This window comes from Apis laboriosa, unplaced genomic scaffold, assembly GCF_014066325.1.
Source record: "Apis laboriosa isolate Shangri-la unplaced genomic scaffold, ASM1406632v1 scaffold4_cov146, whole genome shotgun sequence".
NCBI lineage: Eukaryota > Metazoa > Arthropoda > Insecta > Hymenoptera > Apidae > Apis > Apis laboriosa.
Genome location: NW_025223501.1, coordinates 919,651 through 933,591, shown reverse-complemented (window position 1 = coordinate 933,591; position 13,941 = coordinate 919,651). Strand labels below are relative to the sequence as shown.

At 35.2% G+C, this 13,941-nt stretch overlaps 1 protein-coding gene across 17 annotated transcripts in view; it reads left to right on the top strand.

The window, feature by feature from the left end:
• Positions 1-13,941, top strand: part of LOC122717267 (basement membrane-specific heparan sulfate proteoglycan core protein-like) — a 154,580-nt gene that overhangs the window by 54,517 nt on the left and 86,122 nt on the right. For 14 of the 17 annotated variants that reach the window (XR_006347184.1, XM_043941168.1, XM_043941163.1 and 11 more), the window contains exons 2-9: positions 655-802; positions 872-996; positions 1,092-1,242; positions 1,314-1,482; positions 1,638-1,798; positions 2,158-2,307; positions 2,694-2,903; positions 3,091-3,207. Coding sequence is in view for 13 of the 17 variants with exons in the window: in XM_043941168.1 (XP_043797103.1) it covers positions 655-802; positions 872-996; positions 1,092-1,242; positions 1,314-1,482; positions 1,638-1,798; positions 2,158-2,307; positions 2,694-2,903; positions 3,091-3,207 (1,231 nt within the window). In the remaining 4 variants the exon portion in view is untranslated. Of the gene's footprint in view, positions 1-654; positions 803-871; positions 997-1,091; positions 1,243-1,313; positions 1,483-1,637; positions 1,799-2,157; positions 2,308-2,693; positions 2,904-3,090; positions 3,208-4,380; positions 4,405-12,936; positions 13,116-13,941 lie in introns of those variants that run through there. The other 3 variants (XM_043941183.1, XM_043941178.1, XM_043941180.1) reach the window with 3 other exon arrangements.

Here is a 13,941-nt window from a genome sequence, read left to right as displayed (position 1 = left end):
TATGAGTCGCACGTGAGCACACTACGCGATACATCGATATTCGAGATATAGTCGATATTCGAGATATAGTCGATATTCGAGATATACTCGATAGATTTGACTTGTACGTTGACTACACCAAATGTTCTCGTTTGTAACGTCTGTTTTCTTTAAAATATCGTTGTTTATTCATAATGTCGTTTTCTTTTCAATCTTTTAATATTTAAAGAACTGGAAAGGTACTTTGACATGAGACATTTTGCGTAAGATATCTTATAAATATTTATAAAGATATTCATGATGTGTAATTCATATATATTGGATGTTCAGAGAAAAGATGATTCTAAAAATGATGCTAAAAAGTGTTCGATTGAGATTTGTTCATTAAATTATATATAGTTTAATTTTGACGGAAATATAGTTTTGTTTCTTTTTTAAATAAATTTTAATTAATTTTTGTTTATCAATTTTTTAATTTTCTATCTATTTTCGTCAGGACATTCTTATATTACTAATGTACTTTGTTTTTCAAACAAATCTAATAATTTATAATTACCTCTAAAGATTAAAGAATGATGTTTGTCACATTAATTAAAAAATTATTGGAGCCCATCTCTATGGATGCTTGCTAAAGTTAAGAAGAATGATATTATATGTAAGTTCCTTTTTTCGCAGAATGACGACCTAGTATTTGATCAAGATGGCAAGCAATCTTTAGACGAGATACCTTTGATCGAGACACGCCAACAAGACTCCATACTTCACAGGTTAAGAAGAGGATTTTTAGATTTTTTCAGTCCAACTACATCTACTTCTACTGAAAGTAAATAATTTGTGTTATCCCTTAACAATAAATTTTAGTATTATCGTTGAAATCGCTGTATTTTAACAGAACCTGGAAAAAACAACGCGGACAATGAATTGGATAACGATCCTCTCGTTCAATCCAATGATGACGAATATTTGGAAAAATCAGCCCACGATACTGCAGATGAATTCGAAGTCGAAGCTGATGAGGTCAGTTTTCATTAATCTAATTTAACCTAATCTAAATTTTCAATTCCAACAACAAATAAATACTAATATTTAACAAATATCATTGATGTTATTAGGACAATGAAGTTGGAAATGCAGCTGAAGGTCGAAGAGAATCAGCAAATTTTGGAAACACCGACGACGAAGATCTTGCTGGATCTGGAGAAATGGAAGGCAGTGCTGATGATACGCGGTTGCACAGTTTTGTACCAATCAGAGAAGAGAGAAGTAAACAACTAGTATTTCATTGTCATTTCTCTAATTCGAATTTTTGCTAACTTCTGGCTATGATTTTGCAGAGTATTATAGAATAACTTTGATAGTTGGAGAACCGTTCAGAAGAGAGTATGTGGATAGGAATAGCAGAGAGTACAAGGAGCTAAGTGGCAACCTAACTCAACCTTTGGAAGAGTTGTTGAATCGTTATATTCCTAATGAAAATCATCATGCCAACGTTATTAAAATTTCGTGAGTACAATATAATTATACATTTAGAAGATAATATTCCGAAAAAAAGTACCAGTCTTTTTTGAAAACGGAGAATATATATTGATATGCTGAATCGAAATGATTCAACATAGCAGGTATTTATGGAACGATAACGATTTCTTTTTATTGTTCAGGCCAACATCCGACAGCTTTACGTCACAAGTTACCCTAGACATCGGTTCGACGTTCACGGATGAGATGGAAGTACGAAACGTCATAGAGCAACAGCTGCACTTGCATTCGTTGGGCAACGTCCAAGTTCGACCAGAAGAATTCTCGTTTAGAGTATTCCAAGGCAAGTTGAAATTATTCGAGTGACGTGGAAATGATCGATTCCTCCTCGAAGACTTCGAATTCTCTTATATCATCTGTAAATCGATTATCTGGAACGGAAGAATCTTCTTAAAATAAGATGGATGATTATTTGGAAGTACATGAATTTGGAAGAATCGATCAGCCCTTTTTTCATACTCTTGATCTGCATGTAAAGTACTACTTCTCGCTTTGATAGTGTTTACGATCAGATTTTATTTTTCTCCATTATGTTCGAATTTTCGTTTATCTTTTCTTTTTTGATATTTTTTTGTTGCATTATTTTATCCATTCGGTGATTCCATATATACACCCATACACGTACGATACACACACAATTAGTTGGAGAAGAGATAGAGGAACCGGAATGTGACCAATCGACCGAGATAAGGTGTAAAGATGGTACATGCGTGCTGCTCGAATGGCGATGCAATGGGATTCCTAACTGTAAGGATGGTTCTGACGAAGAAGGTTGTCCTGAAACAACGACACGTAAGTAATAGTAGATCAAAATTCAAAATCAAATCATCTGACATCTGTAAATATGTATACAATTGTATATTTCTAATAGTGTACAATATTACATCATATTGATCACTTGTATTATTATATATTCATTTGTAATTAATTTTATTGCATGTTTTTCTTCTTTTTTTTTTATCAATCTTTTATCAAAAGGATAGAATGATTACGTATTTTAATTTTACAATTTTAATTTTGCAATTTTAATTTTACAATTACATAAACTCTATTATTGTCATGATATTCTTTTCATATATATTTATTTTCTCTCTTTATGTTTATAATTTATATTCATCCTGCTAATCTTCGCTTCGATATTACGCTACTTCCGACTGTCCTAATCATCGAAACAATAGATGTCAGCGAGAATATCACAGAATTTTATGAAGAAGTAACTAAGGAAATTAAAAAGGAGGAAGATATTGAAGGAGTAAAATTAAGCAAATGTCGCGCCGATGACACTGTTCGTTGCAGCGATGAAAGTCGTTACATATGCTCTGTACAGAAATGTGACGGCGTCAAGGACTGCGATGATGGCGATGATGAAGTTGGTTGTCCCCATCCAGGTATAGGTTGTCTAATGCTCACAGTTACATAATGCTTGCTCACAATTACATTTTTGTACATAGAATTGTATATAAAATTGAACTTTTATTATACGTTAAATCTTTTTTTTTTTCTTCATATTTTTTATTTTCAAAAAAAGTTAATAATTTTGATGATTAGAAAGTTACGAATTGATTGATTTTATAGGATGCAATCCTGGAGAATTCGCCTGCGACGTATCTAGGTGTATACTCGCATCGCATCGATGTAATTTCATAAAAGAATGTGATGATGGGAGTGACGAACATGACTGCAGCTATCCTGGTAAGTTATTTTTTTCTATTATTAAAAACTTTATTTTTCGTATGTAAAAGTCGTGACAAACATTCCCAACTTACAACAGTCGATTGTTATTTCAAATTTAAAAAAAAAAACAAAATCGATTGTTAAATTGCATTGTTAAAACACGTTACTTATCATTGAGGAAAAATATAGATATCTACTTTTCGTTTTTACCGACCGTATATCTTACCTTCGAAGACTTAATTATCGACTGATCTGCTCTGTCGATAAATTATTTAACTCGTTTCGTCCGTGGACTGTAAAACTGTTTTATCGATGCATTAAATCGAGATTTCTAACCACGTATCAGATTTATCTTGGATATCTTTGTTTTTATTTGATCAGTAATAATTATGAGTAATATTGCTGGTCGTCAAAAAATCGGAGACATGAAACAACGCGAAAGACAAGCCAGAACGTCGATTTTTCCCACGAAAAAAAGGTCAGGTGGAAGTCTACCAGAATATACCTACTGAATATTCAAAACTCGAGGGCTTTTCCCCTTCCGCTCTGTTTTACCGCGTTTTTTTCGCCGTTGAGAGGCGGATGATTATGTCAACGGTCACGGAAGTCGGTCACGTGATGCTGGAACGCGAATTTTTTGTAAGCATGGCGTGTCACCAAGTCTGTTATAAAAATTAGTGATTCTAGATTGAATCATAAAGTTGTCGATCATTTTTACGATAGGCTATTTTTTATCACGAAGTTATGAAAATATTTTCGTATATATATAAAATGGATCATTCTATTATCTATTTATTTGTGTAATTAAATTTTCATCTAAATAATATTCATTTGATAAGTGAGAAAAAAAAGGGGAAAAATTAAGGGGAATAAAGATAAGAGAAATAGAAAAGAAATAGATAAGAGAAATAGAAAAAAAAAAAAATTAGAAGAAGCAACAATTTACAACTGTTGTTCTCAAACTAATTCTCTATTTATATTATTCTAACAAATTTCAGATTAAATCAAAGTATAAACCTCTAGTATCAATTGCCATTTACAAGTGGGTAAGTCGGGAAAGGCTGAATCTTGTCAAGTTTCTCGATCAGAATTACTCTCGGCTAATAGAGTGTACGTCATCTATGCGAGGTCTAGAAACGCAACAAAGGATATTAAATTCATCGTTTGAGAGAGGCCAGAAAGTAGGCCAGATCACGACAGAACAATAAGCCTAAGGTTAAATCCTCGAAAGTTTGATTGTAGACGAAACATGGTCCGATCTGATTGTACATCTTCGGCTTGACATTCTTCCTGGTTGTAGAACGAAAAAAGAGACAGGGATAAAGCAACATTTCTTATAAATATCTGCAGACACGCAGCCCAGCGCTTTTACTGCTTCCAGTAATCGCGATGTGCATGCTTAATCAATATTCAAGTATTCAACCGTTGTGAAACCATCGACCTTATCCTCTCATTACTAGCGATGGGTATTCGACCTCTCCATATCGTGATCTTTTCAGAATATCGTCTCGTATCTTCGAAGTACATTCGAATTCATGTTAGTGGTTTTTCGAAATTTTAATTTTTGGATTTTCATTTATACTTTGAATCTTTTTTTTTTTTTTATAATAAATTTAATATTAGTTTTATAGTTAGTATAGTATGTAGGAAGTCTAATGATTCAAATTTTCAAAGTTGGTGATACTCTAGTTACTTTCCTTAGATCTTAACTTGGCTTTTTAAAGCTTGGTAATCTTAACATAGATTTTTGGTACTCCAAAAGTAATCCTTCATGAATCTTAATTCAAGTTTCCAAAGTTTGGTACTCTAGTAACCTTCTTTGAAATCTCACTTTCAAAGCTCTATACTCTAATAACCCTCATCCCTTAAGTTTGAACTTAGTTAAGTTTTAAATCCTGGCACCCCAAGTAACTCTCCTTAAAATAAGTTTTTCAAACTTCAATACTCTAAATACCCCTAAAAACTTCCTTAAATAGTCACTCGTTCTCGAATAATTTTTCAAAGCTTGTTACTCTCTCCATAATCTCTTTGTATCTCAACCTTTCAAAATTTCTTACTCCTACAATCCTCCATAGATCTTAAGTTAACTTAACTCTCCAAAGAAGCTTGGATAAAAATAATTCTATTCTATATCCTCTACCATTACCCCACTTACAACAAACATTTTTGCAAAATACAACACTCGACTTCACTCCTATGAATATCAAACCGATTTCTTTCTTGATCATCGCGTTCCTCTCATCCTCGTTGAGGCCATCGCTATCGATGACCCTCCACCTCTCACCTCTCACTCACTCACCACCACCACCACCACCACCTATCCTCCACAGTGGATAGGAATGCGCATAACCACTTTCGTGCTCCCCCCTGGCTGCTTCCGCGATATGCCAACTCGGACGGGGACAATTATGAGCGTTGGTGGGCTTGGGATGAACCCAGCGTTGGTTGGAAGCCGGAAAACGAGGCTTCGGTGTAGCGGAACGTGGAGGGGGGGAAAGGCTTACGTTAGGCTGGTAGGTGGAACGACGGCACGCTAGGCACCGCCACGACAAACGTCAACCCCTGCTGTCCCAGGACATTATTCAGCTGCGTCCTCTCCACCTGGTGGTGTATATATATATATATACTGTGTGTGTAAAAAAGACGTAGCTCATCTATGCGGCAACCGGTGCTGCATCATCATGCCGGGATGAATTTGTAAGCGGTTGTTGCCTTTGCTTTTTCCCCCTTAATCGATAATGAGCGCTGGTGGCGGCGGCGGCGGCGGTTGAAAATGGTGGCGGGTTCTGGGATATTTATTAGGCTTACGAAAAGGATGTCACCTGGTGACACCGAGTTACAACCTCGTCGTCGATATTTTGCCCTTTGTTATATATACCGGGGAGGGGTGAGGAGGGTGTTGAGCCTTAGTTTGCCACCGAGTTTCATTGATTCGAGTTTGAAGTTTGATTACCGTATACGGGGAAATTCTGTAATTTAATATCCTTTTTTTAAAATTTTCTATTGGATAAACGAAGTGTAGAGATAGGTAATAGCCCCTCTCTCTCTCTCTCTCTCTCTCTCTCTCTCTCTCTCTCTCTCTCTCTCTCNTCTCTCTCTCTCTCTCTCTCTCTCTCTCATTTTTCGAGATTTATATGTTATCGAGGATGACGCCATATATTCGTCGTGTTTAATGGATTGAGTCGAATTTAGAAATCGGAATGTAATTTCGTCGAATCAAGATTTTGTAAATGTCTTGTTCTTGAGAATATTTTCCTTTTCTTTTTTTTTTTTTTTTTTTTAATTTATTAAAAAGTAAGAAGGATCTGCGTAGAACCAAATAAATTCTTTTTAAAACATCAATTTTTTTGTCCGTTTCTTATTACACGTAATTATCATACGTAATAATATTCTTTTAAAATCATAATTTCGAAGATAATTTCCAGATAAAACTCAACCCTCCTATAGAGTACTGCCGTTGTTTGTAGACCATATCTGCAGGATTATCCTCTCAGATAGTTAGATAATGACCGTGTGTGATATACCGATACTTAGCAGGAACATAATACATCAACGTCAACTCAACATCAAAAGGTGATCGTAAAACTGAACGCAATTATCGATATTTTACGAATTTCAAATCCAACAATTTCTCCAATATTATACATATATACATACATTTGATAGATCGATAAATTATTCTTAATCGTGAAACAACGCCTAATAAATGAAAAATTCTCCGATCTCCATTAATTTTTCTTTTCGATTTCGTCGAGCACGAGAGAGAAAAACAAATTAAAAATTAATTCTTCCATTTTTATGCTTGAACCAAATTTTATCTCCCGTGAATGGAGAAATTTTTGTGCTCAATTTCTCGCTATTCACCGCTTCCTCCAATGCTCTCTATTTTTTTATCATCAATGAAAATATTTTAAAATTGTTGCGACATTATATTACGAACGAATTCCAAAGAAATTACCTAACAGTTTACACCAATAAAACATTATATGTTTGGTTTATATCCAGTTTATATCCAGTTCGGGATGATTCGATCACCTGTTATGGTTGGAACAGCGCCAGAATCGATTTATCAGATTTCTTCAAGGTTGCTCCAACAAAGTTGACCGTTATAATTATGACCGGATCGATGGACGATTTCTCAATATTTTCCACGTCATACAACAACAATCCCCGATTCGAGATCGTTTTTTCGAACACCCTGTGCAAATGTTCTTGCCTCGAATCGTTCGCCAAGATAAATATAACCACGTACCGATTAATCCTCGCGATCAGATGGCGTGAGTCATTTTTGACCCCAGCACACTTAGCAGCGGCAATAACGACAACGTTAATTAGATAACGAAAATGATACAAGTTTGATACATCTACACGGTTTATTGTAATAGTCTCGCAAGCCTTTTTTTTTTTTTTTTTTTTAGAGTACGTCTCGTTTAACGTTTTCAGTTTATGCTATATCTATTTAGTTCTGTTAAATTGTAAAAAATGTCGTTTAATTTTTACGTAGAATCGGTATGAAAGTTTATCTCGTCGATTATCTCACTATTTTTTTTCGATATATTTTGAAATATTTTAAAACATGCATCTTTTCAAATATTTATTCAATAAATCATTTTTAAGGAATCTAGGGTCGGGATGTAATTTATTTTTCTTGGATGGAGATGATTGAATAAAAAAAATGCCAGAGATGATACATTTTCCAAGGATACTACAACAAACATAATATTCATTCCTCTAAACTGATTCTCGTGGTTTTAATGTAATCGTGGTGGGTACATCTCCCTTATCTGTATATTTTGTGATTTTTTTTTTTTTTTTTTTTTAAATAAGTTTTGATGTCCAGAAGAAGAAATATTTTTATGAACAAATTGCGATTGAGCACTTGTTTGAACAAGACTCTTCCCAACTCTTGGAATACAATTTTTTTTTTTTTTTTTTTTTTTTTTTTTTATTAGTCGAGAGAACGAAAAAGCACGGTTTATTGACAAAATAAGCACATGCAAATGTGTCGTGAATGGTTGGCCGGCGTGATTTGTCTGAAAACTTCCTGCGCCCGAGTCGTTCGTTCCGCTTATAAATCACGTCACGAATTTCAGCCGCATCGCGTGATTCTTGATCGATAAATTAACGAGACCACTTAACTTCCGGCCAAATTTTTTATGTTTCTTATGCCCATTTAATGTGTAAGTATATCTTCTTCTTCCAAAGGTGTATCAAAAATATCGTACATCTTGATACGGTTTCTAAGAAAATGGGAGATTTTTTATTCAATTTTTCATGTCTAAATCTAAATCTAACACGTGACCCAATTACATTGTGCTAAAGGTAAAAAAGAAAAAGGAAGAAGTTTCTTTTTTTTTTTTTTCTTCGACTTTCAAATCTAATCCAAATCAATCTTAATTCAAATAATTAAATATTTTATTTATGAATTAATACGTTTTGATATTTAAAGAAATTCGATTTCTAAGTATAACTCAATTTATTTCAACTCTACATTCAACGATATTTAAGAAATTATGGAAATTTGTACTCGATTTTCAAACACGCATTTTTTTTCAAAAATCTTCCAAGTTATACTGGCGCACGATTTTGTTACCAAAAAGATGAGAATTGTTGTCGATTTTTCGGCCGATAAGTCGGTTCAAAGTCGATCCCGAATTCCCACTGTTTTCTAATCGGCCCTGTTTCCCGATTTATCCCGATAAAGATTGAGAGATCGAGCAAAAGGTAATTAACCTGTCGTGTGTTATTGGCTGATAAGAGAGCAGGGAGGCTGCTCTAAATAATTCCCGATCGGTCGCGTGAACTCCGACGAGCCACGAAATTTCGTGGACACTGTAAGTTTCTGCACGAACGAGCTTCGTGTGCGCCTTGAGCTCATTTCATAAATAATCAACACCGTGGGATAATGGCGCGGTCATCGGGGCCTCGATCGGTCAGATATCGAGCGCCATTATCGAAATAACTACGACGCACGTGGTGAAATAAATTTGCAATTTTTAACTCGTTAAATTCTTCAACGAATGAGTGTAAAAATTGTGCTACTCTTTTATTTGTAAATCTAACAGAATTTCAAAAAAATGTGTTTAACTTCGCGTCTCTATAACGAGCGACTCTATTTATTTACCTTCTACTATTCGATCCCCTTAAAACATTCTAAAAAGCCCCTTTTTCAAAAAGATAAAAATTCCAAACTCGCCTTAAACTCTGCTATTTTGTTATCCAAACATATTAAAAACTCTCGTTGTCTCATAAAAATTAACGAATCAACATCTCTTTTAGAATCAACAAAACTCCACTTTCGTTCCCCCTTTTTTCAATCCCCAAACACATCCTAAAACACATCCCTTTTTTCAAAAAGAAGAAGAAGAAGAAGAAGAAGAAATTAAGAATTAAAATCCAAAAAAAAGAAGAAGAGCAAAAGAAAAAAGGTGAAAAAAAAAATTAAAAATATTCTTTCAAACCGAATCAACATCTCTTTTAGAACCAAGAAACTTCGCTCGTCCCCCTTTTATTCAATCCCTTGAGAAACTCTCTTTTTTCAAAAGAAAAGAGAACAGCAAAAGAAAAATAAATTAAAAATATTCTCCCAAACCGAATCAACATCTCTTTTAGAACCAAGAAACTTCTCGTCGTCCTCCTTTTATTCAATCCCTTAAGAAATTCTTTTTTTCCAAAAAAAAAAAAGAAAAAGAAGAAGAAAAAACCAAGAATTAAAATCCCAAAAAAAGAAGAAGAGCAAAAGAGAAAAAAACCTAGCAAATTTCAAAAATAAAAAATATTCCTCGAAATCGAATCAACACCTCTCTGAGAACCAAGAAACTTCACTCGTCCCCCTTTTATTCAACATCTCCAAACATTCTAAAACTTCCTCTTTTCAAAAAAAAAAAAAAAAGAAAAAGAAGAAAGAGCCAAGAATTAAAATCCAAAAAAAAAAAGAAGAAGAAGAGCAAAAGAGAAAAAACCCGCAAATTCCAAAAATAAATATTCCTCGAAATCGAATCAACACCTCTCTGAGAAACTTCACTCGTCCCCCTTTTATTCAATCCCATAAGAAACTCTCTTTTTCCAAAAAAAAAAAAAGAAAAAGAAGAAGAAAAAACCAAGAATTAAAATCCCAAAAAAGAAGAGCAAAAGAGAAAAAAACCTAGCAAATTCCAAAAATAAAAAATATTCCTCGAAATCGAATCAACACCTCTCTGAGAACCAAGAAACTCCACTCGTCGCCCCCCTTTTATTCAACATCCCCAAACATTCTAAAACTTCCTTTTTCCAAAAGAAAAAAAAAAAAAAAAGAAGAAGAAAGAACCAAGAATTAAAATCCAAAAAAAAAGAAGAAAGAGAAAAAAGTAGTGGAAAAAAAAAGAAAAGAAAAGTACGGAATCCGAGGATTTATCGTCAGTTCGGTCACGTCGCAATTATAATCCATCCGCGACACTTCAGCCAGATTTACGACAGCCAGGCAATCCCCCATCAGCCGCACCCACCTCCTAGCCAAGCCAACCAACCAACCAACCAACCGACCGACCGACCAACCAGCCAACCGACCGACCAACCGACCAACCACACTTTCATCATCCGCGCTTTTTAGAATTCATTTTCGGCTTTAAGCTTCATTTCTCCGGGCCGGGCAGAATTAAGCTGGCGCCAAGCCCTGGTGGAGAGGAGGGGGTTGGGTTTGGCCGAGGGGATGAGGGGGCAAACGGCAGATTGGTAGGCGTTACCACCCCGGTTGTTGCCACACTTAAGGTCCGCTGGGTAACGAGAACCACCCCTTCACCACCCCCCTCCCCCTCCCCCTCGCGACAATCCGTTTCTCCCCGGCGCGGGATGCATGTGGGACATCATCGCGTCCCCGCCGAGAATGGGGGGGGGGGGGTAGCAGCAACGTTGGATGAAAACAACGCTCGCTTTGTAGACGCTTTGCTGCTCGCGAGGGGAGGGAGGTTGTTTCGAGGCAACAATTCCCGGGCTTTTTTGTAATTTACGAGGATACGAACCGCGCGGAATTACTGTCCGCCCCCGCCGTGACACGCGACCCCCGAATCGTTCGTTTAATCCGTGGAAAGGGAATATTCACGACGAAGGTCAGAGCGTGGTGATTAGATTGGAAAATTCGGTTGGGCGAGGGTGGAAGAATTCGTGCTTAAGGTTTGATGTTGGACGATCGATATTGGAGATATATAGGATGGAGATGGAAAGAAGTTTTTAAAGTTGTTTGTTTGTGTATTCAAAATATTGTGGGAAAATTTTATTCGTATAAAGATTTTATCTTGATTTGAATTGGTATCAAGTGTTAGCGGATTAATCTCGTGTTAAATTTGTATTTCGATTTAAAGTGTGTAAAGGTGTGCGATGAAAGAAGTAATGATAGAAGTTAATATAACGTTTTTAATTTTACTTCTACTAACGTTTAAAGAGAAAAGATTATTATGCACTTTTTTTGCGTTTGAATGTGAGAAATTCATGGTTCGTTACATTATTAATATATAAGACTCCCTTGTACGATAATTTCTTTAATCTCGATGCATTTTAAGACTTATTCGAATCATGTTCGTGTATATACATCCAAGACAGAGATTCGAAATTCGAGTTTTTTTAAATTCTAGAAACTATTTCTCTTTTTGTAAGTTTTCGAGATTGTGCACGATACTCGGGCACGCGTCAATCCGACCGATGAAAAAGATAATTCGAGGAGTGGTTACACCGGTGTCGAGGAAGTTGAAGAAGTCCATTAGTATGAAAATGCGAGCTCTAAAGCCTTGTTCGAATAAACGGCACAGAACGAACGGTGCAACACCTTTTTCCCACCGCCGTCATATCACCAAGCACGAACCGTGATTCTGAACTTATTTTATTTAAACTTTTATAATCCGCGAACGAAACGTGTTCTTATGCTCCGTCCATTCAGCCCAGGCCTGGGACTGGATGCTTTATGACGATGGAAATTGGATCAGCCTGTAGAATAATCTCGTTTGCCTCATGTTAATTAGAATTCTGATCTGGAGGGGATGGCATCTTTCCTCGGAGAGAATTAAATAGATCGGCCGGAGAATATTATCTTATTTTTTATTCATGTAGATGAATCCGAAAATATCGGATCTTAAATTTCGTTTAAACTCGGTTATTTTGTGATCTAAAATTAATTCATTTTAGTTCGAATAGCTTAAAAATACTTGAATCCAATATTAATCAGTATTTTAAAATTATTCGTTTTGTTTCGTTCAATTGCACATCTGAAAAAAATTTCAGATTTAATTTTAAATAATAAGACCGAATAACTGTTTTAACAGTTCGTAATTAGTGAATTATCTATCTCGATACATCGCGAAATTCTTCGATATATTTATCTTTCTATATCAAAATACAATTAACAAATTACTTGCTCGAAGGAATTAAATTTCGAATTCGTTATTCCATAAATGATCTTGATTTGAATCCTGATTTCCCTTACTTATCGTTTATCGTACAATTAATTTTACGCATATGCACAAAAGAGGTTAACTTCTTGTCAATGGATTTTCATTCTCGGATCGTTCGACGATCTTTAAATTCTCTCTCTCTCCCCCTCTCTCTCTATGAGTCGTCCTCAAAACGAAAGATTCAATTGATAATCATCGATGCGAAAAATATTCGTTCGAAACGAGGTATCGGACACCGATAAAACCATCCACCGATCGAACGGTTTTCAATTTATCGTGCGTGGTTCTGCTTACGTTGGTGCGCATGCGCGGATGAATTTTCGCGCGGCAAACGGCGCGTTTGCAATTGCGATGCGGCAGAGCCGCCGTGGCTGCGACACCTTGCACGCGTCCGCCAGTCACTCGTTCGAATCGAAGCGGGTCGGTTCGTTCGTTCCTTCGAGAGATAAACGGCCACGCTTTTTTCAATTTTCGATCGGTAAATCGTCGATCCTTGCCAACGGACAGGTCTGGGTGACTGACGATCCTCGAGCTGAATTCTCCTCTATGAATCGAGTTTTTTTTTTTTCTTCTTTTATTTTTTTCCTCTCCTCAAAGCGTTTTAAAATTATTCTTCGATAGTTGATTTGAACTTTTTATTTTCGAACGAGATTTTTTTTTTTTAATTTTTAAAATATTTCGGAAATTCGTGGAAACGAATATTGAAAGAAAGAAATTTTAAATGGCATGAAAAATTTGTTTTTTTTTTTTTTTTTTTGTATCATTATAGTCAGTTTTATATGTGCATCGTGGTAGCTGTTTTAAGCTGCTCGAATGGAAATATTTTGAAACGATTCTAATTCTTTAACTCTCGTATTTTTCTCGTTTATAGTTCTGTTCAAAACCGGTGTCGCGTTACAAGTTCCGCGGAGGCGGAGGAAAAAGAAAGTCGCTCCTAATCTCTTAAAGCACCGGCCGATCACGGAACCAGAGCAAATCCTTTCAACTTACTGTCACAAATTACACAAATCCATGCTCATTCGTGGAATGAGCTATTTACGATCTTCCGAATCTTCTCTTAAATCATATAAATCTCCAAAAATTTTAATCCGTATTTTTCTTTAAATGAAAAACATTCTAATAATATATCAAAGTTTTTCATTAATTAAATAAATTTTCCAAATAAATTTCTTTTCTAAAGAAAAGAAAATTTTCTAAACTTCTAAAAAAGATAAAAGATTGACTATTATTTTAACTAGTATTTTTTTTCTCAAAATTTTGACGCTATACACGTATTTTCACTATCTTTCGATATATTTATATATCGAATATATATTAATATAAAAAAATAAAA